Source organism: Heterodontus francisci, chromosome 11 (assembly GCF_036365525.1).
Source record: "Heterodontus francisci isolate sHetFra1 chromosome 11, sHetFra1.hap1, whole genome shotgun sequence".
NCBI classification, from domain to species: Eukaryota; Metazoa; Chordata; class Chondrichthyes; order Heterodontiformes; family Heterodontidae; genus Heterodontus; species Heterodontus francisci.
In genome coordinates, this window is record NC_090381.1 from 92,927,189 (window position 1) to 92,954,300 (window position 27,112).

At 43.7% G+C, this 27,112-nt stretch overlaps 1 protein-coding gene across 7 annotated transcripts in view; it reads left to right on the forward strand.

The window, feature by feature from the left end:
* The window catches only part of LOC137375383 (collagen alpha-5(IV) chain-like), a 228,792-nt gene that overhangs the window by 191,840 nt on the left and 9,840 nt on the right, over positions 1–27,112 (forward strand). For all 7 annotated transcript variants that reach the window (XM_068042500.1, XM_068042501.1, XM_068042505.1 and 4 more), the window contains exons 44-52: positions 2,929–2,998; positions 7,777–7,848; positions 8,994–9,119; positions 9,882–9,980; positions 13,022–13,228; positions 13,706–13,883; positions 16,235–16,349; positions 21,712–21,884; positions 24,825–24,896. In XM_068042500.1, coding sequence (XP_067898601.1) covers positions 2,929–2,998; positions 7,777–7,848; positions 8,994–9,119; positions 9,882–9,980; positions 13,022–13,228; positions 13,706–13,883; positions 16,235–16,349; positions 21,712–21,884; positions 24,825–24,896 — 1,112 coding nt within the window. The remainder of the gene's footprint in view (positions 1–2,928; positions 2,999–7,776; positions 7,849–8,993; positions 9,120–9,881; positions 9,981–13,021; positions 13,229–13,705; positions 13,884–16,234; positions 16,350–21,711; positions 21,885–24,824; positions 24,897–27,112) is intronic.

Here is a 27,112-nt window from a genome sequence, read left to right on the forward strand (position 1 = left end):
TTCATATCACAAAATAGCACCTAACTTTGCAATGAGGTGTTACATAATACCTTTGGAGTTGAGCCGAGAGTGGCAAGGTGAGATTTACTTTTCACCGTTAGGATGCAGGCAATAAATTAATGGTTAGAAAATAGTGTGCTACATAGGTCCACATTTGATAGGGAGTTGAGACTCCCTGCCAGAAGAGGAAAGTCAGAAAATCATGCCTTATATGAAATTAATTTGAATCTGATGAACCTAGTTCCTAATAGGTGTGGGCCCACAACACTAAAATCCCCATAATTCAACAACAATTACCACTGAAGGGGAAATGTTCCACTCTGGGCACATGCCTGGAGCACATAATTGGGGAATTGCATCCAAATTAACGGAATGAAAGTATTGGTTGGAAGATGCAATTTTCTGATATCCACTCCTGGGATGTGACCAAAGTGCTGAACAAAGAAAATCTCCCCTTAAATTGACCATCTCGCTCTTGATAGATCAGGAAATGTGTCTGCTTATCCTGAACCAAGTCCCAATCCCCAGTCTCAGATTGAAAATACTCAACCGTATGTTTAATAACATCATGGCCTTGCCCCTCTATCTCTGTAACCTCCTCTTCCACCCCTATAACCTGCCCTTGAACTTTACTTTCCTCTGACTCTGACCTCTTTTGCATCCCCCACCACCTCACCCACCTTTGGAGACTGTGCATTCAGGCTGCACACTCTGGAATCCCCTCCCTAAACCCTTTCTCCAATCCATTGTCTTCTTTAAGACTCTCCTTAAGAACTATCTCTTTGACCAATCTTTCCTTCACTGTCACTATTATCTTCTCCTTTGGCTCAATGCCCATATTTTTGAATACATCTCTGTGAAGTGTCTTTGGGTGTTTTTTCTGCATTAAAGGCACTATGTAAATACAAGTTGTTATTTTCTTCTTGGTAAAACTGAAATATCACACTGCAGCCGTTGAGGAAGCTTTGCTTGAAGTGCTGAATAGTACTAAAAATTAAAATTTGTTTATTTGCAGGATCATATTAACTTTTCACTTTCCCAGATTCGTCTCTCTGAACGAGATTATTAGTTTGTACTAAATTGTCAACAGTTTTATGTGTTGACTCTCTGCCCACTAGCAGCTGGGTTCAGACTGACAAAATTTAGGGTCTTTATAAACAACAGCATGAGGGGAGACTTTTATCCCATCTGTATGGGCTGGATTATAACACAAGTCCTATTGGTGAAAGGTTGATTTCCAAACTATTCTACCACACTCCCAATATGGTCAATGGTGGACAGTGCAGCGCACAGTCCCCAAACCTGAATTGTGAAGGTTATATTGAAAATACAGAGTTACACATGTGCAATGTCCAAATTTTAAGCTCCTAAATGCCTAACATCCATTTTCCACCCATTCTAAACTTCCAGGTTTTCCCTCCAATCGCCTAACATATGTGAGCTCTCATTCCAATGATGGGCAACCAATGGAGATTGACAAGGACAAGGTTGATGGTGTGCAGGACTTGATATTAGATGTGATCTGAATGGCGGAGTTGTGAATGAGTTGTAGTTTATGTAGGAGGGTACTTGAGAAGTCACAGACAGAGCATTGAATAAATCAAGGCTTGAGATGACAAAAGTGTAATTGTTGGTTTTACCAGAATTCGGAGTGAGGTAGGGACATACAGGCCTTGATTTTACCCCAACGCCGCCCCCCGCCCCCTCCATGATAGGTGGGACAGGGTCTTGAAGCCTTTTCTGTTGCATATTGTACACTGGCCAAAAGTTCAGAGCTAAGCAAAAGCAATTCTGGTGTGGACATGCACTCAGACTTAATGAAGTGAATTTTAACAAACATCAACTGGTGGTTTGGGAGCGGGTTGGGGCATGAAAATGGTAAAATTCTGAACCTCAATCCCTAACTCACCTCCAATCCACCCACTTCCGGATTTTATGGAGGTTGGACAAAGGATAGGCAGCCAATGCAATTCCAGGGGTCTCATTAGCAATTTGAATATGCTAATGAGGCTGGCAGCCTCTAATTTAACCTGCTTTGCAGGTTTTCCCATGGGCAGCCATGTTTCCCAGGCCTTGGGAAACCCAGCCGCAGAACCCAGACGAGAACAGCTTCAGGGAGAAGGTAAGCACATTCACAGCAGTGCGGGTGGGCCAGGAGAAGCAGGACTGCTCCCCTCAGCCACCAAGAAAGTCTTCGGCCTCCCTGCCACCACCACCCCTGCCTCCCTCTGACACAATCACAGATCTCCACTCCCGATCCCCCTCCCACCTATGCCCAAGCTCACACACCCTCCCTTCAACAATGGCCTCTTTGCCCAACAACCCCTGCCCCAGCCCCGATCTCACACACCCTCTGGCATCTTCCCCCACTGCCACCTCCCATGATGGCATCTCTAACCTCCAGCCCATTGTCTCACTTTCTTATTTACAGTGAGGTCCAGCTTTTAAATTCAGCAGGACCTCCACATTCCCAGCCTTTCTGAGCATTCTGCCATGCTTCCCTGAATCCTCTCTGCTTCCCTGTAAATGTCGAGGCTATATTGAAGTTGCCATTTTTGATATTCATATGAAATAGCAGATGGTATTCATCCATGCATACATAATGATATCATGGGGCATTTTGACTCCCATCCATCTATACTGTAATCCTTGTAGCTGGAATGTGCACCTCACCAGAGGACAGTAAGTAGGACGAACATATAATAGTCTGCAAGGAAGTGTAGACACTAAACCATGCTCTTGTTTGTTTGTATAAAGGGAATTTTCTATTGTACACTCCTGGTGGGCAAGTGTTTTGCCATCACTGCTCTCCACGACACCCACCCTCCCCCCACCCCCCCCACCCCACCCTCCAACTCTGTCCCATTCCCACCAGACAGAATGTTAACCTCTATGTTGTTTAACTCTTCTTTTCCTTCACTTCTGCAGGGAATTCCTGGCACTTCAAGTCAAGCTCCCAAAGGCGAGAGGGGTTCAACTGGTACCCCAGGGTTCCCAGGTATTGTTCAGGAATATTTAATACTGTTGTAATTTCTGACGAACACTACAACTCCAGCATGAATTTGCAACGATCAGTAATTATTTGCAGATCTCACTGAAACTCCCTGCCCAAGGAACATTAATGTGTGCTTCCAGTAGATATATAAATGTATCTTTTCACACTACAGGGAATTAATTTTTACCAGGACAGTACATGAGCAGAGCGGATTGCTCACCCACTCTACAATCCACCCAATTTTCATTTCCACTGAGGGAAGCAAGGGTGGAAGGAGGAGGGGGACAGAACCACGTAATATAGCCTAGGCCTCTAGGGGCATGAATCAGTGGCCAAAGCAGCTGCACAGGGAACCAAATCATATAAAAGAAAAATAAAAGATCTGCGTTTATATAGCACCTTTCACAACCTCAGGACATCCCAAAGCACTTTACAGCCAATGATGTACTTTGGAAGTGTAGTCACTGTTGTACTGTAGGAAATTTATGCACAGAAAGCTCCCACAAGCAGCAATGTGATAATAGCCAGGTAATCTGTTTCCTTTTAATGTTGATTGAGGGATAGATTTTGGCCAGGACACCAGGTAAGTTCCCTGCTCTTCGAAAGAATGCCATGGGATCTTTTACATCCACGTGAGAGAGTAGGCTTGGCCTTGGTGTAACCTCTCATCCGAAAGATGGCACCTCCAACTATGCAGCACTCACCCAGTATTGCACTGGAGTGTGGCCTGGATATTTGTGCTTGTCTCTGGAGTAGAACATAAACCCACAACCTTCTGATTCGGGAGGTGAAAGTGCTACTCATTGAGCCACAAATATAAAAACTGGTATAAAACAGGCACAATGCAGCACCAGGAATTGTTGCCCATTTATGTGCAATTTCTGGCACATGTCTGGCAAAGTAGTACTGGCATGACAGGCCGAATGACCTCCTTCTGTGCTGTAAGTTTCTATGAGCTGTAGATACTTTGTGAGCTATTTTTAAAATGGCGCATCCCCCTGAAAAAATAAAGGCTGTACAGTGTGTGTCAGTATTGCTAGTGGAGTGTTAAAGAGAGCACTCTGATTCTTCACAGCAGTAGTCGTTCATTATTTAATGGTGTAGCATGTGCCACTAAAACTTGTATAATTAGGAAAAGGAAGTGGGAATCATAGTTAAATCTGAATTTTGAACTCCCAATTGAAATCCCTGACATTTTACCACCAAGTCTATTGAAGTGGAACTTGTTTCCAGTTTAACCTCTCATTTTTACACTCAATTAAAAAGGCAGTGGCTCCATTACTATGTCAAGCAACAAGGATTAATTTGCACACCTCCAACATGGTGTTAGTTTTGGCAGCATCCAACATTAGTGTCAAAAACAAAATTGTTAAACACAAAAGGAAAATATTGCGGATGCTGGAAATGTGCATCAAAAACAGAAAGTGCTGGAACTACTCAGCAGGTCAGGCAGCGTCTGTGGCGAGAGAAACAGAGTTAATGTTTCGGGTCTGTGTGACCTGAGTTATTCAGAATTGCGTTCTGAGGTTAGCATCACCACCAGAAGTGCTTTCACTTTTGACTAATAATGACTGCGAAATTCCTCGGAGCTATTCTCCTTCCTTCGACATTACATCACCAGATGTGCAATGGAAACCCTGGTGACAACAGCAAGCAGCAGCTTTCATTAATATAGTGCCTTTAGCATAATAAAACATCCCGTGATGTTTCACAGGAGCGTTATCAAACAAGATTTCACACTGAGCCACATAAGGAGATCTTTGGTCAGATGACCAAAAGCCTGGTCAAAGAGGTAGGTTTTAAGGAGTTTCTTAAAGGAAGAGGCAAAGGTAGAGGGACATACAGATTTAGGGAGGGAATTCCAGAGCTTAGGGCCCAGGCAGCTGAAGGTATGGCCACCATTGGTAGAGCAATTAAAATCAGAGATGCTCAAGAGGTCAGAATTGGAGGAGTGCAGAGATCTTGGAGAGTTGTGAGGCTGCAGGATAGGGAGGGGTGAGGCCAAGGAGGGCTTTGGAAAGGAGGATAAGAATTTTTAAATCAAAGTTTTGTTTAAAAAGGAGCCAATGTAGGTCAGCAAGCACAAGGGTGATGGGTGAATGAGGCTTTGTCCAAGTTAGAACATGGGCAGCCGAATTTCAGATAACGTTAAGTTTACGAAGGGTAGAAGATGGGAGATCGGCAAGGAATGCATTGGAATCGTCAACTCTAGAGATAACAAAGGCGTAGATGAGTATTTCAGCAACAGATGAGCTGCGGCAGGGGTAGAGTCAGGTGATGTTACAGAGGTGGAAATAGGTGGTCTTAGTGAAGGCACAGATATGTGGTCAGAAGCTCATCTCAGGGTCAAGCATGTCACCAAGATTGCAAAAGGTCTAGTTCAGTCTCGGAAAGTTGCCAGGGAGAGGGATGGAGTCGGTGGCTAGAGTAAAGAGTTTGTCACGGAGACCAAAAATAATGGCTTCAGTCTTCCCAATATTTAGTAGGAAGAAATTCCGCTCATCCAGGACTGGATGTCAGACAAGCAGTCAGACAATTTAGAGACAGTGAAAGGGGCGAGAGAGGTGATGGTGAGGTAGAGCTGGATGTTGGCAGCATTATGTAGAACCCAATGTTGAGTTTTTGGATGATCTCACTGAGAGGCAGCAGATAGATGAGAACTAGGAGGGGGCCAAGGATAAATTCTTGGAGGACACCAGAGGTAATGCTGCAAGAACAGGAAGAGAAGCCATTGCAGCCATTCTCTGGCTAAACTTGCGCAAATGGGGTTTCTGAAGCACTTCTGGACAAGTAACGCCAGAAGAGTGGGAGCCGCACTGAGGAATTACTCAGCCATTGTGTTGCTGTACTAGTGTACTCTGTCAGTACTTCCCGCCTCACTTTCAGAGCCTCCCGCCTCTAATGCTCCTTTTTCTCTATCATTATTATGCTGAATAAGGGTCTTTTTAAACATCTGGGTGAGGGGTTGGGGATCTAAAGATTTTAAGGTCCACAGAGACTGACAGCACTTTGCTTAAGTTGAAGTGATTTATGACTTTAACCCATGTAGGGACTAAACCAAATCAAATGTATATCCCTATGTCTCCCTTAATTAAGTTCAAACTAGACAGATTCCTACAGACATTTGTTTGGGTCTGAGGAACTGAACTAGTCTTCCCTCAATAAAAGAAAACTAACTGAGAATATTACTATCTTCCAGATAGCTTATTTTTAAAATAATTATAAGGGTCTGGGAAATTCTCTTCAATAAGTATCTTCCCACTTAAGGAGACACAGAGAGGGGGTTCTTGTAGCATTGGCTACATGAGATGATTTATTAACTTTTATATATTTATTAAAGAATTGAACATGCAATACACTTTAAGTGGCTAAGTATACTACAATATCAAAGATTACTAAGAGATGTAAAACATAATCTTATTTCTAAAATACAATCCAAACGTTCCACCTTGACAATGCTACAGCAAAATATCTTAGAATATCCATCAAAATTCAAAGTAAAATTCCCCTCCTGCTTAACAAGACAAAACACTCTTGGTTAAGAGTAAAATTCTCCTGTCATGCAGTCAGCCGTTCTTACCATAGGTTGAGAAGCACTGATGAGGAATTCAATACTTTCTGTTTTTTGTTCAAAACTCTCATGTTTATACTGTTTCTAATCTGTCATCTCATCTTTTGGAATGTAGGTGTTACCTTTCCTGCTTTTGTTATCCATATATGGTACTACCATTCCCACTTAATTTATTTGCTGAAAATTCCCTTCTATTGAAGTTGTGAGCTTTTATCTGGTCAAAATGTTTGTAATTAGGTTTACTTGGCATCTGTTTTTGTAAGTACCATTCCATTTTGTGATTTATCATCTGTAATTGTGCTTTTATGGTACCTTGTACCATCCTCTTAAGTCAGTCTGTCTATATCACTAACACTATCAACTAATATAGTTATCAGTACGGACCTTGTATAGCATGTCTCGGTGTGTTTCATCTTCTAATTCCATTGTAACAGAGACCTTGGAATGGGGTTTTTAACTTAAAAGGTGTTTCTGGTTCACATTCTATTGTAACAGGGACGTTTATGGATTTTTAATTCTGCCCTTAAAAGTGAATTTCAGAGAGTCTTGAAAACTAACCATTTATTCAATCTTTAATTCTAAAAGGTATAATGTATTAATTATATGTAAATTCTACCTAATTAAGTCCTAATACCTATGTTTCATCACAAAGTAAAGTCAGGTCTCAGTTAGAAAATTTGATTAAAAATCGCTAAGAAAATCACTATGGTGCTCCAGAAATCTCAGTTATCTCAATATCAGGTGACTTTGATTGGTGCTGCACCTAAATTTTCAGGCGTAGATGAACACTAGATCATAACTTGCACACAAACTGATATTTTACATAGGGGGGTGGGGGAGGGATAGAAGCCATGAAATCGAGTGATAGAGGGTTTTAGTCAATGTTTCTAGAAAGTGGCACAAATTGTTGAGAAAATTCATCCATTAAACTGTTTTGGCGTAAAACCAATTTAAATCAGTTATGCATGAATTTCCTTGGTAAAAATGGGCATAACACTGCTCGAAGGCCAAAGAAAAACTTTTCAGGAAATTCCGAAGAATCAAAAGTTTGCATTTGCATTGAAATTATATTAGAGGTAGGAAAAAATATAATATGGATCCATGTCTTAATGAATGGACATCAGATTCCGATGGGCTGCTTGGGTCAAATAGTTTATTTATGTATTATATATTCAATTTAATTCTAATTTTAATAACATTTCTGTTCCAGGTCTACAAGGTAACAAAGGAGTCCGAGGCCAGACAGGAGTTGCAGGACCACCAGGATTGCTTGGGCACCCAGGTAACTTTACACATTAATGGGAGCAAAGAATGGGGAAGAAAATATTAAAGTGATTGAGTCATGAACTGAAATATCTTGCAAGACATTTTATTTATGAACAGCAAGGTGACTGTGATAATGGGCTGGATTTTACCATAGGCGGACGGGACTTCGCCACCAACGTAAAAGACGGTGGCAAACTTGCTTCCGCCTAGCCCAGGGGTCCGACCTGCGTTTTACGGGTCCCTGGGCTTTAATTGACCCGAGACAGGACTTCCACCCGCCTGAGGGAGAATATTCCGCCTCAGTGAGCTGCCGACCAATCAGTGGGCTGGTAGCTCTTAGTCCCAGCAGCGCCACTGGGAGCGGTGACCACTGCTGGGACTGCAGCCCAGTCGACCGAGGAGGATGCCATGGAGCCGGGATCCAAGGTCGGTTTTCGATGGAATTGGGCAACTCCAGCAAGGCAAGGGTGGTCATTTGGGGGGAAGGGGGGTGCGTCTTGGGTCCCAGGGGTGGGTTGGGAGGCGGAAGCAGCCCTCAATCGAACAGCCTGCGCCCGACAGCCATGGCACCGCCCCGGTGCGCATTAAGGCAGGCAGCTATCGCTGGGTGGCCTTTCACGTCCCCAGCATGCCCACTTGCCATGGGTAAAATACCCGTGGAAGTGGGTGAGGGCCCTTAAGTGGCCATTGATTGGCCTCAGTTGGGTGGGCCGTTCCCCCACACCACCATCCGACCCGCTGGGGTGGCGTAGAATTTAGCCCAATATCCCACCTGGTGTCAGAAGTGGTTTTTAATTTTTGAAATTCATTTTGGTGTCCCTTTAAAAGCGCATTGTAAAATCTCACGCAAAGGCATGTAATAGTGTCTGTTGCAATGGAGTACAGTTTTCATTGAACACCTCTCTTCAAAGTTAGGAATCCAAACTTCAAGATTGTCATTCTGGTATTCTCCAATTCAATAATAATGAGAAGAATGACATTGGTAATTTCTACATTAGTACAATCTAGGGAGATTTGGGACCTTTGTGTTATTACAATTTTGGTACTGGTTCATTAATTGTGATGAAAATGGGCATCTCCTTTAAACAATTTTTAACAATTTAAATGTATCTTTTTGCATTTGTTCCTATTTTGCCTGTAAGTTCTTATGTTTGCTCTTAGGTCCAAAAGGGTTACCATCCCTGATACTGACAATACCGGTAAAGGGTGACCCTGGATTCCAAGGTCCACCAGGGTCTGAAGGACAAAGCGGAACTCCTGGATCTCCTGGCCCACCTGGATGTATTGGTACATTCTAAACTCTAAAGGAACTTGATATTTGAGTCATAATTACAGGCACGATAAAGAGAACGACGATAAAGTTCCAAGTCAGGATGGTGTGTGGCTTGCAGGGGAACTTGCAGGTGGTGGTGTGCTCATGTATCTGCTGCCCTTGTCCTTCTAGGTGGTAGAGGCCACAGGTTTGGAAGGTGCTGTTGAAGGAGCCTTATATACGGTACATAGTGCTGCCACTATGCGTCAGTGGTGGAGGGAGTGAATGTTGAAGGTGGTGAATGGGGTGTCAGTCAAGCACATTGCTTTGTCCTGGATGGTGTCGAGCTTCCTGAGTGTTGTTGGAGCTGCACCCATCCAGAAAGTGGAGAGTATTCCATCACACTCCTGACTTGTGCCTGGTAGATGATGGACAGGTGAGACAGGAGGTGAGTTACTCGCTGCAGAATTCCTGGCCTCTGACCTGCTCTTGTAGCCACTGCATTTATGTGGCTCCTCCAGTTCAGTTTCTGGTCATTGGTAACCCCCAGGATGTTGATAGTTTAACCAAGCTTTTAGTCTCCCTGCTCAGGGTTACTTAGGCAACAAATGTTGGCCTTGCCAGTGATGCACACAACCCATGAGAGAATAAAAAAAACTCCTTCTTTGGCTCTGTGTCAATTTTTGTCTGATTGTGCATTGGTGAAATACTGTGGGATGTTTTCTTATATTCAGGGCACTGTAAATGCAAGTTGCTATTATTGTAACTTGATACTGTAACTTTTTTCTGTTTTACAGGAAACCCAGGTCCACCTGGTCCAGTTGGTCGTAATGGGCCTCCTGGAGGTAGAGGACATCCAGGACCAAAGGGGTCCCCAGGATTTTCTGGACTGCAAGGTAAACGAAACAACAGTTTCAAATAACTATGAGTAAATTTTGACTCATCTTTATTATTAATTGGGAGGGACGATAGTGAGAAGAGGCATGTTTCATTTCATTTTTATAATATTACATGCAGTTGACACAATTATATAATTTAAAATGAATTACACCATCACATGTTTGTAAAAAAACACACACTGGGGGGAATTTTATGGAGGTGATAGGGATCTCGGCGGGTGACATTAATTCGGGATTAATTGCCCCTTAAGGGCCTCAAGTGGTGGCGAGGTGGGAAGGCCACCATGGGCCTTCCTGCCACTGACTTAATCGGGGTGGAGGCGGGAAGGTTCCAGGGACCCTACCCACCACCATCTCGCCCGATTAAATGCCCTCCCCACCTCCAAAACTCACCACGGGGGAGAGCATAAAATATCGCCCATAGATTTGCCAAGTACTGTTCAGTCAAAACAGTGGTACTTTATTTTATTTGGGAGAGCAATAGTGGGCACTGGCTTACCCCAGTGTCAGAAAGGTAGGTCATAGAGGACAGTACATTCCCAGAAGTGGTGGGTGGTTGAGTTGTTGAGGGCATTGGTGGCTGGGTCAGCAGCAGTCCACATTATCTATTAAATACAGAGGAACACTTCTGCTCAGCAAGGGAGTCAAGGGTTATGGGGTCAGGCAGGAAAGTGGAGTTGAGTAAGTTGTCAGGAGGCTCTTCTGCTCCCCCTAGTCCTGCAAAAAAATAGAACTGAACTTTTTTGGACCACTTCCAGTTGGCTTCCGTGATTTACATAGAATTACATAAAATTTTACAACGTAGAAATAGTGCTTATGCCCTACACGAGTCTCCTGCCAACATACTGCACCTTGCTCTGTCAAGATATCCCACCCCTTTCTCCTCATGTACTTATAGGGACATAAGATATAGGAGCAGGAGTAGGCCATTTGGCCCTACGAACTAACTCTGCCATTCAATAAGATCATGGCTGATCTGATTGTGGCCTCAACTCCACTTTCCTGCCTGCCCCACCATAATCCTTGACTTCCTTGCAGATCAAAAATCTGTCTAACTCAGCCTTGAATATATTCAATGACCCAGCCTCCACTGCTCACTGGGAAAGAGAATTCTAAACACTAACGACCCTCTGAAAGAAGAAATTCTTCCTCACCTCTGTCGTAAATGAGAGAACCCTTATTCTGAAACTGTGCCCCCAGTTCTAGATTCCCCATAAAGGGGAAACATCCTCTCAGCATCTACCCTGTCAAGCCCCTCAGAATCTTATATGTTGCAATAAGATCACCTCTCAATCTTCTAAACTCCATTAAGTATAGGCCCAACCTGCTCAACCTTTCCTCTTAAGACAAACCTCTCATCCCAGGAATCAGCCTAATGAACCTTCTCTGAACTGCTTCCAATGCAAGTATGTCCCTCCTTAAATAAGCCATCCCTTAAATCCATGCTAATCATATGGACATGCGAACTAGGAGGAGGAGTAGGCTATTCAAACTCTCAAGCCTGCTCCATCATTCGAAAAGATCATGACTGATTTGTTTGTGGACTCAACTCCACTTTACTGCCTACTCCCGATAACCTTTGACTCCATTGTTTGTCAAGAATCTATCTACCCCTGCCTGAAAAACATTCAATGACCCTGACTCCACCGCTCTCTGGGGAAGAGACTTCCACAGACTCACAACCCTCTGAGAGAAAAAATTTCTCCTCATCTCTGTCTTATATGGAAGACCCCTTATTTTTAAATTGTGCCTCCTAGTTTTAATCTCTCCCATAAAGGGAAACATCCTTTCAGCATTGACCCTGTCAAGTGCCTCAGGATCTTATATGTTTCAATAAGATCACCTCTCATCCTTCTAAACTCCAATGGTTGCAGACCCAACCTGTCCAACCTTTCCTCATAAGATAACCCTCTCATCCCAGGAATCAGTCAGGTGAACCTTCTCTGAACTGTTTCCAAAGCAATTATATCCTTTCTTAAGTAAGGCAACCAAAGCTGTACAATACTCTCGATGTAGTCTCACCAATGCCCTGTACAATTGTAGCAAAACATCTCTACTTTTATATTCAATTCCCCTTGCAATAAAGGACAACATTGCATTTGCCTTCTTAATCACTTGCTGTACCTGCATACTAGCTTTTTGTGTTTCGTGTATTAGGACACCCAGATCCCTCTGCATCTCAGAGTTCTGCAATTTCTCTCCATTTAAAAAATCACCTCAGCCACTCCATGTGAAAGCAAGATCCATGTTTTCACCACTCTCTGAGTAAAGAAGTTTCTCCTGAATTCTTTATTGAATTTATTAGCGACTTTCTTATATTTATGTCCCCTAGTTTTGGACTCCCTAACAAGTGGAAACGTCTTCTCTACGTTTTGCTGAAAGGAGAGTCGATAGTGCATGCTCCATTCCTTAGGACATTAAAATTGCATCAGGGTCTTTTGCAAGACCTTGATTTGCAATGTTTCATGAGGCTGCCACCTGATTCAGGCAGCTGCCTGGCTGCCAAGCAGCAGGCCCTAGGAAATATAGTGGTGCAGCGGCAATGTCTCACCACCTCGATTTTAAATCATTAGTGCCCTGTTTCCATTGGAAGGAGAGAGTTAAAAATTCCCTCCCCCTCCAACACTCAGTACTCAAACAGACTCTATATATTGTTATCTAAATGTTCTTGCTGAGGGAATCTGGCAGTGCTGCAATAAAGAGCACTGAAGCTGTAACGTACCTTGTCAATAGGTAGTGGGACACAGATTCATACCAATCAGTTCTGACATGCTCACCACTCCCTTGATAAGGAGACATACACACTGAAACCAACAACTTCCTCAAAAAGTCAGTAGGAGAATACATTTCCTGGACCACTTCTGCCTACCTCCTACAGGCTAGTTTTACAATGATATGGGAACAGGAACGTAATTGGATTGCTTACATTACCCTACAGGAGCTAGTAAAAGCATTTTCCAAAAATCAGGCAATAACCTCACTTAATAATTCTTCTTCTTGTTACAAATGGAACGAATGCTATTTTTGTTTAAAATTAGGACCAAAGGGCTATCCAGGGCCCGAAGGAAAGCAAGGAGACTGGGGACCCCCGGGACCATCAAGAATAGATATCCAAGGTTTTATCTTTACACGACACAGTCAAACTATAGAGATACCTTTGTGCCCAGGCAGCACTAAACAGCTATATGTCGGTTACTCTCTCCTCTTTGTGCAAGGCAACAAACGTGCATATGGACAAGATTTAGGTATGTTAATTCAGTCCTGAACAAATTTGTTACATTTTTAAATGTGTTGAAAACGTGATTGTTGCAGATCAGTTTTAATGTCATTAAGGGACTCAAGGAAAATAATACCTGGTGCTGCATCCCAGTAAAACATGTGAGATAAACAAAGTATTTGTGTTGCAATGAAGCTTCCTAAAATGTTTGTATTTGCATACAATGCTGATTTTTTTTTCTCAACCTTGAGACCAAGCCATGGACTTTGGAATTTCATGTAGCATTGGACTGCAGCATTTAAGTTTTGTTCACTTTTTAACAGCAATACCGTAATCCTATTTGGCATTAGAGAAATCCACTGTCCCTCTTGGCATTTGGGAGCAGTGCTTAACTAGTATGGTACACAGTACAACATGTTATATGAATCCAATCCAACAGAACTACACAGATTTCAGTTTTATGTTTCATTGTTTAATTTATTTCCTATGTTTCTGTGGCTTTCAGGAGCTGCTGGCAGTTGCTTGCCAAGATTCAGTGTCATGCCATTTTTGTTCTGTGATGTTAATGATGTCTGTAACTATGCATCAAGAAATGACTATTCTTATTGGCTGTCAACTTCAAAACAAATGCCTATGGACATGACTCCAATCAGTGGACAAGAGCTGAGGCCATTTATAAGCAGGTAGTGCCTTCAATGATCAGTCTGTGTACCTCACTACAGAAATTTATGGATGTCATCAGAATTTGAAGCATGAAAGTGCAGCCCAGGCATAGCAAGTCACCCAGTGAATAGCTGAGCCCGAGAGATCAGGAAAGTCCAAGATTCAATCCCTACACACACTGAGTTAGTTAATCAGGGCATCAAGTGGTGTCCTGCAAGAATCTGTGTTGGGGGCTCAACTATTCACCTATTTATAACGACTTAGATGATGGGATAGAAAGCCATATATCCAAATATGCCAATGGCACAAAGATTGATGCATTGTAAGCAGTGTACATGGAAGTATGAAATCACAAAGAGTTATTGATACATCACATGAATGGGCAAAACTGTGGCATATGGATTTTAACACAGGATGTTGCCTGGGCTGGAGCACTTCAGCTATGAAGAGAGACTGAAAAGGCTAGGGTTGTTTTCCTTAGAGCAGAGAAGGCTGAGGGGAGATATGACTGAGGTATACAAAATTATGAGGGGCATAGATAGGAAGAAACTTTTTCCCTTAGCGGAGGTGTCAATAACCAGGGGGCATAGATTTAAGGTATGGTGCAGGAGGTTTAGAGTGGGTTTGAGGAAAAATTTTTTCACCCAGTTGGTAGTTGAAATCTGGAACACACTGTCTGAAGAGGTGGTAGAGGCAGGAAGCATCATAACATTTAAAAAGTATTTAGATGAGCACTTGGAACACCATAGCATACAAGGCTATGGGCCAAGTGCTGGAAAATGGGATTAGAATACTTAGGTGCTTGATGGCTGGCACAGACACAATGGGCCGAAGGGCCTGTTTCTGCGCTGTATAACTCTATGACTCTAAATATGAGATCCTCCATTTTGGGACATAAAAAGGATAGAACAGGGCTCTTTCAAAGTGGCAAATAGCTAGAAACAGTGAAGACATAGGAGTCCAGGTACATAGATAATTAAAATGTCAGGAACAGGTACATAAATTAATCAATAAAGCTGATGGAATGCTAGCCTTTATATCTAGAGGACTAAAAAACAAGGTGTTAGAAGTCATGCTTCAACTATATAAAGCGCTGGTTAGACCACACCTGGAGCACTGTGAGCAGTTTTGGGCACCACACCTTAGGAAGGATATATTGGCCTTGGAGCAAGTGCAGTGTAGGTTTAGCTGAATGGTTCCTGGACTCCACGGCTTAAATTATGAGGAGAGATTACACAAATTAGGGTTGTATTTCCTGGAATTTAGAAGATTAAGGAGTGATTTGATTGAAGTTTTCAAGATATTAAGGGGAACAGATAGGGTAGATAGAAAGAAACTACTTCCGCTGGTTGAATCCTCAAAGACTGGGGGCATAGTCTAAAAATTAGAGCCAGATCTTTCAGGAGTGAAATTAGGAAACACTTCTAGACACAAAGGGTGGTAGAAGTTTGGAACTCTCTTTCATAAATGGCAGTTGATGCCTGATCAATTGTAAATTTTATATCTAAGATTGTTAGATTTTTTGTTATCCAAAGATGTTAAGGGATATGTCCAAAGGCAAGTATATGGAGTTAGATCGCAGATAATCCGCTGGGCCCCAGCGAGGCAAGGGGGATCGGTTAGAGGGGCAGGGGGAGTATTGTGCACTGGGGGCGGTTGGGGCTTCGGGGGCGGCCCTCTGTGGGGCACAGGGTGCACGATCAGGAGGGCCCCCCCAGCCTGCAAGAAAGCTGCCTTGTTTTACCAGGCGGGGTTCTTGAGGCCTTTGCCGCCTGGCCGCCGAGGGGAAAATACCCATGGTGGTGGGAGAAGGCCCTTAAGTGCCAGTTAATTGGCCACTTAAGGGCCTTGATAGGCCCGGGGCAGGCGCGCCGTTTCTCGCCGTGACTGCCCCATGTATAATTGCAGCGGGGGTGGGAGGGGGTCGGGACATCCCCCCCTACTGGAATGTCAGATGTAGTCAGTCTAAATGTAGAGTGAGGAAAGGATTAAACTCAGTACTGGATGGGACATATCTCCCATTTCCCAATAATGTCCACCTGAATAACCTCAAAATCAACCTTTCACGAAGGAGAGGACTTTTTTTGTTAGAATAATGTGATTCTTGCTTGCTTTAATATATATGAATTTTTTGTTTTTCTTAAGTTGATACTGTGATTAGTAAAGTCTACTGATCACTTAGTCATTTTTCACAATAAAAAATTGAATTGTTCAATAATTTCAATTAAGATGTAAACAAATGTGAAGAATACAGTACTATATAAATTACATCAGTCCAACAATTTGAGTTAAATAACTTTGAATTAAGAGGAGTAAACCAAATACACATTTCTAAAGTTTATGCTAACAGTAAATGTGTCTTGTAATCCAGATGTGTCGTTTGTGAAAGTCCGGCAATGGTCTTAGCTGTGCACAGTCAAACTGTTCAGATCCCTCCATGCCCGAGGGGTTGGAAGTCCTTGTGGATTGGCTATTCCTTTGTAATGGTATGTACATGAAGAACAATAACAGAAAATGCTGGAAATGCTCAGCAGGTCAGGCAGCATCCGTGGAGAGAAAAACAGAGTTTATGTTTCAGGTCCGGGACCTTTCATCAGAACTGTCAAAAGTTAGAAATGTAATAGGTTTTGAGCAAGTGAAGTGGGGAGGGGAGAGGAAGAACAAAAGGGAAATTCTGTGATAGGGTGGAGGGCAGGAGAGATTAAAGGACACAAGGTTTCATGGTACAAAGCCAAAGGGAGTGGTAATGGGACCAGTAAAGAAGCAAAAGATGTGTCTGGATGAAGTGTTCAAAAAGGCATTCGATAAGGTGCCACACAAAAGGTTAATGGGCAAGATAAGGGCTCATGGAGTTGGGGGTAATATATTAGCATGGATAGATGATTGCTTGACAGACAGGAAGCAATGACTGGGCATAAACAGGGCATTTTCAAGTTGGCAGGCAGTAAATAGCAGAGTGCCACAAGGATCTGTGCTGGGGCTTCAGCTATTTACAGTCTAAATCAATGACTTAGATGAAGAGACAGAGAGTAACCTATCTAAGTTTGCTGATGATACAAAGGTAGGTGGGAAGGTAAACTGTGGGGAGGACACATAGAGGCTGCAAAGAGACATAGACAGGTTAAGTGAGTGGGCAACAAGATGGCAGATGGAGTATAATGTAGGGAAGTGTGAAGTTATGCACTTTGGTTGTAAGAATAGAAAAGCAGAATATGTTTTAAAAGGTGTGCAACTTGTAAGTGTCGATGTTCAAAGAGACTTGGGTGTGCTTGTTCAAGGAATGCAGAAGGCAAATGGCATATTGGCCTTTATTGCATGGGGTTTGGCATTCAGGAATAAGGAAGTATTGCTACAATTGGACAGGGTTTTGCTGAGATCACATCTGGAATACTGTGTGCAGTTTTGGTCTCCACATTTATGAAAGGATATACTTGCATTGGAGGCAGTGCAGTGAAGGTTCACTAAATTGGTCCCTGGGATGATGGAGTTGTCCTATAATGGGGGACTGAGTAAATTGGGCCTGTATTCTCTGGAGTTTAGAAGAATGAGTGGTGATCTCATTGAAACATATAAGATTTCAAAGGGGTTGATAGGGTAGACGCTGAGAGATTATTTCTGCTGGTCAGGGAATCTAAAACACAGGGGCACAGTCTCAGGACAAGGGGCCCATCATTTAGGACTGAGATGAGGAGAAATTACTTCACTGAAAGGATTGTGACTCTTTTGAATTCTCCACCCCAGACGGTTGTGCATGCTCCATCATTGAATACATTTAAGGCTGGGTCAGACAGATTTTTGGTCTCTCAGGAAATCAAGGTGTATGGTGAGCGGGTGGGAAAGTGGAGTTGAATCCTCTGATCAGCCATGATCGTTTTGAATGATGGAGCAGGATGGACCATATGATCTGCTCCTGCTCCTATTTCTTGTGTTCTTGCGTGTAAATGGCAGGAGAGGAGCTGTCCAAACACAAAGTAAAGGAATTAAGAAAGAAATGGGCTGGAGGGGAGGGAGTGGTGGGGAGATGTGGGAGGGGGAATTAAAAAAAGCAAAAAAACATGAAAAATGAGGGAAGAGGTTATGATCTAAAATTATTGAACTTAATGTTGAGTCCCGAAGGCTATAAAGTGCCCAGTCGAAAGATGAGGTGCTGTTCCTCAAGCTTGCATTGAGCTTCACTGGAACACTGCAGCAGGCCAAGGACAGAAAGGTCAGAATGGGAACAAGGTGCAGAATTGAAATGACAAGCGACAGGAAGCTCGGGGTTGCACTTGCAGACTGAATGGAGGTGTTCTGCAAAGCAGTCACCCACTCTGCGTTAAGTCTCCCCAATATAGAGGAGACAACATTGTCAGCATCGGATATAGTATACTAAATTGAAAGAAGTACACGTAAATCACTGTTTCACTTGCGAGGAGTGTTGGGGCGCTGGATGGTGGGAAAGGAGGAGGTAAAAGGGCAGGTGTTGCATCGCCTGCGCTTGCATGGAAAATTGCCCTAGGAAAGTGGGGAGGTGTTGGGGGTAACTGAGGAGTGGACCTGGGTTTTGCGGAGGGAACAGTCCCTTCAGAATGCTGAAAGGGGAGGGGACGGGAGGGGAAGATGTGTTTGGTGGTGGCATCACGCTGGATGTGGTGGAAATGGCAGAAATGGAATGGGGGAATCTGATCATGGTTCTGGGAGGGAGGGGAAGAGGTGAAATCAGAAGTACGTGAAATTGATCAGACATGGTTGAGGGTCCTGTCAACCATGATGGGGAGAATCCTCGATTAGGGAAAAGGAAGACATATCAGAAGCGCTAGTATGGGAAGTTGCATCATCCGAATAAATGCGATGGAGGCGGAGAAACTGGGTGAATGGAATCGAGTCCTTCCAGGACGTGAGGTGTGAGGAAATGTAGTTCAGGTAGCTATAGTGAATATTGGTTGATAGCCTATCCACAGAAATGGAGGCAGAGAAATCAAGGAAGGAAAGGGAAGAGTCGGAGATGGACCATGTGAAGATGAGAGAAGGGTGGAAATTAGAAGCAAAGTCAATGAAATTTTCCAGTTCCGGGCGAGAGCAGCAAGTACACCAATACAGTCATCAATGTACTAGAAGAAGAGGTGGGGGAGGGGGCCCGAGTAGGACTGGTACAAGGAATGTTCCACATATCCCACAAAAAGGCAGGCATAGCTACGACCCATGCAGAAACCCATACACCTTTTATTTGAAGGAGGATTGTCAGAGGATACAGCAGGATATAGATCGGTTGGAGACTTGGGCGGAGAAATGGCAGATGGAGTTTAATCCGGACAAATGTGAGGTAATGCATTTTGGAATATCAAATACAGGTGGGAAGTATACAGTAAATGGCAGAACCCTTAGGAGTATTGACAGGCAGAGAAATCTGGGCGTACAGGTCCACAGGTCACTGAAAGTGGCAACGCAGGTGGATAAGGTAGTCAAGAAGGCTTACGGCATGCTTGCCTTCATTGATCGGGGCATAGAGTATAAAAGTTGGCAAGTCATGCTGCAGCTGTACAGACCTTTAGTTAGGCCACACTTAGAATATTGCGTGCAATTCTGGTCGCCACACTACCAGAAGGACGTGGAGGCTTTGGAGAGGGTACAGAAGAGGTCTACCAGGATGTTGCCTGGTCTGGAGGGCATTAGCTATGAGGAGAGGTTGGATAAACTCAGATTGTTTTCACTGGAACGACGGAGGTGGAGGGGCGACATGATAGAGGTTTACAAAGTTAGAAGCGGCATGGACAGAGTGGATAGTCAGAAGCTTTTTCCCAGGGTGGAAGAGTCAGTTACTAGGGGACATAGGTTTAAGGTGAGAAGGGCAAAGTTTAGAGGGGATGGGCGAGGCAAGTTCTTTACATAGAGGGTGGTGAGTACCTGGAACTTGTTGCCGGGGGAGGTGGTGGAAGCAGGTACCGTAGAGACGTTTAAGAGGCATCTTGACAAATACATGAATAGGATGGGAATAGAGGGATACGGACCCTGGAAGTGCAGAAGGTTTTAGTTTAGGCAGGCATCAAGATCGGCGCAGGCTTGGAGGGCCGAATGGCCTATTCCTGTGCTGTACTGTTCTTTGTTCTTTGTTCTTTTGAGGTGCGTGGAATTGAAGGAGAAGTTGTTCAATGTGAGAACAAGTTCAGCCAGGCGGAGGAGGGTGTTGGTGGATGGGAACTGGTTGGGCCTCCATTCAAGAAGGAAGCAGACAGCTCTCAGACCATAGTGATGGGGGATGGAGGTGTAGAGGCGTTGGATATCCATGGTGAATAGGAGACAGCGAGGGCCAGGAAATGAGAAACTGTTGAAGTGACAGAGGGAATCGGAAGAGCCATGGAAGTAGATGGGAAGAGATTGGACAAGGGGAGTAAAAATAGAATTGAGATAGGAAGAAATCAGTTCAGTTGTTCAGAACAGTCTGAAACAATGGCCAGGATTTCACAAGGAGGTGGTGGCCTGCTCACTGGCTGAAAAGTTGGGGGTGAGCCTGCCTGCTCCGGGCCTGCAAGCCATGCTGCTATTTTGCATGGTCCTGGCCCTTAATTGGAAGAAGTTGCATCTCCCATCCCTCTGAGGTAGGAAGTCTTGCCTCCAATAACTGCCAGCCATTCAGAAGGCTGGCAGCTCTTCAGTCCCAGCAGTGTACACCAGGAGCAGTGACCACTGCCAGGACTACACCTGGCGTAAGAAGCAACATGGATGTTGGCCCTCAGAGGTAAGTGGGAGTTGGGCCTTGCTGGTGACAATTGGCTAGGCCTCAGTGAAGTGGATGGGGGGAGTGGGTTGGAGAGCAGGGCCAGGAGTAGTTTTAGCAGGAGCGGCCCATGCTGCTAGGGGGGCCCTCCGTGGGCACAGGGTATCTGATCAGGAGGACCCCCCCCCCCCCCCCCCCGACTCCATTCCTCAAGGAGGCCATCAGGTATTACTGGGCAGCCTCTCCAGGTGCCAAAGTGCTATCCACTGCTGGTAAAATTGACCTCAGGGCAGGTGGGTTCACATGCCACCTCCCCCACCACTGGTAAAATAGCAGCGGGGGTGGCTACGCGACAGGCACAGCATTGCCGCCTCCCACTCAATTTTACATTCCCGGGGGCTGTAAAATCCTGGCCAATGGATCGACAACAACTTGTACTTACATAGCATCTTTAGTAGTAAGATGTATTAAGGTACTTCACTAGGATATTATAATATGGAAATTTGACAGAGCCGCATAAGAAGATAATAGGGCAGATGACCAAAAACTTGGTTAAAGGGGTAGGTTTTAAAGAGCATCTTAAAGGAGGAAAGCAAGGTTGGGAGGTTTAGGGAAGGAATTCCAGGCTGCCTTAGCAGCTGAAGGCACAGCCACCAATTGTGGAACAATTATAATCAGGGATGCTCAAGAGGCCAGAATTGGAGGAGCGCAGTGACAGTGGGAGTTAGTGACAGTGGTCACCTACTGTCACGGTAAGTCAGGGAATTGAAGGATTGTAAGATCCCAGGGGTCACCAACTCTCACAGTAAGTCAGAGAGAGCAATGTGGCAGTTCCTGGGTTTGACAATTTTGTACTTCCTTTTTTATCCTTTGCTGAAAGCCTGAATTATTTCAATCTTCCGCCTCACACATGTCTCACTGGGCTTTATATTTCCTGTGGTTAATAAACCAGGAGAGATTGCGGGTAGTTAACCTCCTTCCCTCCACAATGCCACTATGGAGGTGGCCATGAGGTGATACAGGGCAATAGCTTAGCAATGACTCTGAAACGGCTGCTTCCTCTACTTTTTCCTGCTCTGAAACTAATCTCTCTGATCTGTACTGCTGCAAATGTTTTAAACCAAACGTGTATTTTTTTCCCGCTCACCCTCCAGCACAGAAGCTCAGGCGCAGAGGGATCAGGCCAAGCATTGGCTTCACCTGGCTCATGTTTAGAAGAATTTCGTGTTGCTCCCTTTATTGAATGTCATGGGAGGGGAACGTGCAACATTTTTGTAAATGCTTACAGCTTTTGGCTAGCGTCGTTGGATCCATCACAAATGTTCAGGTATAAACACTGCACCTCAGAAAGGTTTAGAGTGGTTGTTATATGTGAAGAAGAATTTGTTCTCTGCTCCTTGCATGTGTAATTCACATATTGAAACACTTGCCATGAATTTATCACTTTTGTAGGTGATTGGAGATCTTTTGTGAACCAGATTACAGTGTGGACAAGTAATAATGTGCTGGATGCAGAAAGTTGATTGACATCCAGTAAGAGACTATAGTCTAATTAGTTCAGCCTCATATTTTTGACATTTTATTAGTTTCAAATTGGGGTTTCGTAATATTTTCTGCAACCCTTATGGAAATTTATACTGAACACTTTTTAAGGATCATTGGAAATGGAATTCATTTTGAGCAGTAATGCAAAATAGGTGATAGCAAATTGGCAACATGTCTTATACCTGATACAATGTTCATTTCCATTGGAAAAGAAACTCAGGCGGAATGCAAAACAGGCAACGGGTTCACTATTGCCCTTTTTTAAAAAATGTATTTGTTCATGGGATGTCGGTGTCGCTGTCAAGGCTAGCATTTATTACCCATCTTTAATTGCCCTTGAGAAGGTGGTGGTGAACCACTGCAGTCCATGTAATGCAGGTACAACCACAGTGCTGTTAGGGAGGGAATTCCAGGATTTTAACCCAACGACAGCCAAGGAATGGCTATATAGTAATCAGGATAGTGTATGGCTTGGAGGGGAATTTGCAGGTGCTGGTGTTCCTGTGCGTCCACTGCCCTTGTCCTCCAGGGGGTGGAGGTCGGGGATTTGGTGCTGTCGCAGGTGTGATGGCGAGTTGCTGCAGTACATCTTGTAGATGATAGCCATTGCAGCCACTTTTCACTGGTGGTGGACAGAGTGAATGTTTAAGGTGGTGGATGGGATTCTAATCAAGCAAGCTGCTTTGTCTTGTGTGGTGTCCAGGTTCTTGAGTGTTTTTGGAGCTGCACTCATCCAGGCTGATTCGCCTTAAGGACTGTTTCGATATCTGTCTGGTTAGTTCATTGGAACAGTGACCCCGCACTATCCTGCCCCCAACCGCACTCCCCACCGCCCCCCCCAACCGCCCCTTCTCGTTGAGGTTGTATGAACATGGAGACCTTTTAACTTTCAGTTGTTCAAGCTGTCTGTAATCCCAGTGCTATTTCTGCTTTATTGTTTGGATTTTAATAAGGTGTTACTGGGCACAATGTGATCACTGATGGCTACATTCACAACGCGAAGGATTAATGATCCAGATTCCAAAAAAAAAAGTTACATTCAGATGACAATTTAAGGCTAGAAGCAATCAGTTGCCCCGGGTATATATGATTTATGTTGCATTGCTCTAAGCCCCAGTGACCCTAGACACTGTCAGAACTGCATCACAAAAAAAATTTTTAAAACACCCAATAAGTGCAAGACAATTATTTCTTAACTTGGAGAAAATCATTGGCACAACTCCCTTGTGTGCAATTATTGGGTCAGTAACCCTGGTGCCATTATAGGTAAAGAAAAAAGAATAGAGAACTTGCACTCGTATAATGACTTTCACAAGCTCAAGATATCCTCAAGCTCTTTACAGCTAAGGAAGTGCCAAGATTTCTCTTGAGAGGGGGTTTTAGCTGATACTGCTGCCTACTGGTGCAGCCAGTGACACAGAGAACACATTCATCATTTTAGACTGGCCACAGATAATTTTGTATTATATATGTATGCAGAAATAACAAGCAAATAGTTACCTATGATTGCCAAATTGCACTGTACTACATATATGGAGCAGAATTGGTTTAAGCTACTGACATGTATTAATAAGCCAGTTCCATCAGAAGTGATTTTGTAATATTGATGAGGTATTAAATGGGTATAAAAACAAGAAATGCTGGAACCACTCAGCAGGTCTGGCAGCATCTGTGAAAAGAGAAGCAGAGTTAAAGTTTCAGGTCACTGACCCGAAACTTGAACTCTGCTTCTCTTTTCACAGATGCTGCCAGACCTGCTGAGTGGTTCCAGCATTTCTTGTTTTTATTTCAGATTTCCAGCATCCGCAGTATTTTGCTTTTATTAAATGGGTGTCTTCATTCCAGATCCTTTCTCTTACAATTAGTGTATATGCTGCTTTCCTTCAAAGGTGTGCAGACATTAGGGGCAGGATTTTAATCTGCCCTTGGAGATGGGCATGGAGGTGGGGGCAAACAAAATGGCAAGGGGTGACATTCCCGACAAGAAAGGCAAGGGGTGACATTCCTGATATTGCCCGGGCTCCCTGCCATTTTGTTCAGGGCAGCCTTCCCGCTCCAGGCTAATTGAGGCCGGCTGCCAAATGGAGACGCCACCACATGAAACCTCGTGGCCTCCTAAGTGAGGTCGGGGTGGGGGTAGGGTCCCTCCTTTGGGGCAATACAGGACCCGTGGAGAGTCCCCCTGACAGCGATGGCCGCTCTACCCACCGCCCCCCACCCCACCCCGGTCGCGGGAAGACCACCCCCACCCTCAGCAACCCCCACCCCCACACCCCGTTGCCTGGGCCTGCCTGAATGGCCCTAATGACCCCAACCCCATTTACCTGTCCCGGGGTCTCCTCCTTCTTTAGCAGTAACAGCAGTGATCACCACTCCCAGTAGCACTGCCGGTGCTGCAGAGCTGCTGGTCCTCTGATTGGCCGGCAGTCCTGGAGGCGAGAGCTCATCCCTTAAAGAGATGGCATCCCCAACGGTGAGTCGTTAATTGGTTGCCCACCATGAAATTTCAATGGAGGTCTGAAACAGGGCTGAGGCAGGGTCACCCCTACTTTCCAGCCTGCCACCTGGACCCCTGTCGCTGGAATAAAATCTAGCCCTAGATCGTTGTCTCCATTAACCCAGAAATTCTAGGTTTAAGTCATAGTTAACCCATTTACTAACTGAACATAACTAAATGACTAATAAGCTGAGTCTAAAGAAATTCTTTATCTTTATGTTGCAGGAAACCCAGACCACAAACACTAAAGGCAGGAGAATTGCGATCCATAATCAGCCGCTGTCAAGTCTGTACAAAGTAAATGTGAACTCAAATGGATATAATGGTGCTGTTCCTAATCATGTTTCAGATAGTAATGAAGATAATTGAACATTATTATTCCATGGTGCTGATTGGACTGTAGCAAATGCAACCAATAAATCTGCCATTTTGCTAATGTTGGTAACATTTACAAGCACACTCACATCAACAAAGTAATTAGTAGTCATTTAAAGGGATGGTACTGTTAACAAGCTTTGCAAAGCCTCTGCCACTTTTTTTGCAATTTGTAAGCATCTTGTAATACAGATGTGGACTCCATTGATCTCCACACCACAATAAAACTAGTGTAGGACTTTGATGGCATATCACATGCTAATCATTTTCAGTCATCTGATGATTTCAACAAATCTTTGGCCGAATTTGAGACTACAAGATAAATCTGAGCCGCGAATGCATTGCACAGATAGCATTAATTTAATAATGTGTACTTAATATAATCTGACCTAAACCCCATAGATTGCAATGAGAACATTGACTTTGTAGAATAGAGAGCATTTCATTCCACAGTTACCTATATATTTTGGTAGTTATTCAGGGCATAATCTTGTATATTTTATGTGCAGTGTACAGTTTTGGTCACCACACTGTTGGAAGGATGTGATTGCACTGCAGAGGGTGCAGAGGAGATTCACCAGGATGTTGCCTGGGCTGGAGCATTTCAGCTATGAAGAGAGACTGGATAGGCTTGGTTGTTTTCCTTAGAGCAGAGAAAGCTGAGGGGGGACCTGATTAAGGTATACAAAATTAATGAGGGGCATAGATAGGGTAGATAGGAAGAAACTTTTTCCCTTAGCAATAACCAGGGGGCATAGATTTAATGTAAGGGGCAGGAGCTTTAGAGGGGATTTGAGGAAACAAATTTTCACCCAGAGGGTGGTTGGAATCTGGAACACACTGCCTGAAGGGGGTGGTAGAGGCAGGAAGCATCACAACATTTAAGAAGTATTTAGATGAGCACTTGAAACGCCATAGCATACAAGGTTATGGGCCAAGCGCTGGAAAATGGGATTAGAATAGATAGGTACTTAATGGCCGGCCTGGCCACAATAGGCTGAAGGGCCTATTTCTGTGCTGTATAACTCTATGACTTTATGACTCTAAAGTGCACATTGAACCTACATGTGGAAAATTGTATGTTTTCTACAAAATATTGGAGATATTGCAGGTAATTTTAACATTTATTGCAGAGCGAGAAACAGATGAATGTGAATCAGCCTTCTGTTTTACATATTGTTCTATTTTATTTTCCATTGACTGCAATGGAAAAAATAAATTGGGCGAAGCATAAAACGTGTGGCCAGTTCACTATTGCTCTTTTTTTTTTGGCAATAGATGTTTTAAATTATGCCATTATCACTTGTTTCATCAATGACACAAGAGTTCATCTTTAAAATTTAAAGTCCTTTTAAAGCTGTCCTTAAACATACTGCTGGCCTTATAATTATAGATGGTTGAAGGAAACTTCAGTTTTAATGGAGAAGATTTGTTATCCTACATGAAAAACATTTGTGTGCATATCAGAAAATATCAGATATGATTCAAATATATGGGTCTAAGTTTTCCGATCGTAATACCAACAGGAACTTAATTCATTTTAAATGGGTTCCCAATCAGCATTATGCTTGGAAATCCATGGTTTCTAAGCACTTGTTGTTGGATGAAAACGTTTATATTTAACATGATATTAAACTCAAGAAGCATTTGTGGAAGTTCACTGTAATGAAATTAGCCTGTTCTGTAACATACACTTTATCACATACAAAGTTCAGTTACCCTGACCAGCATTTCTGAAGAAAATACTAGCTGGTCATTTTGTAAAAGTACACTATTATGGGCGGCACAGTGGCGCAGTGGTTAGCACCGCAGCCTCACAGCTCCAGGGACCCGGGTTCGATTCTGGGTACTGCCTGTGTGGAGTTTGCAAGTTCTCCCTGTGTCTGCGTGGGTTTTCTCCGGGTGCTCCAGTTTCCTCCCACAAGCCAAAAGACTTGCAGGTTGATAGGTAAATTGGCCATTATAAATTGTCACTAGTATAGGTAGGTGGTAGGGAAATATAGGGACAGGTGGGGATGTTTGGTAGGAATATGGGATTAGTGTAGGATTAGTATAAATGGGTGGTTGATGTTCGGCACAGACTCGGTGGGCCGAAGGGCCTGTTTCAGTGCTGTATCTCTAATCTAATCTAAACTATT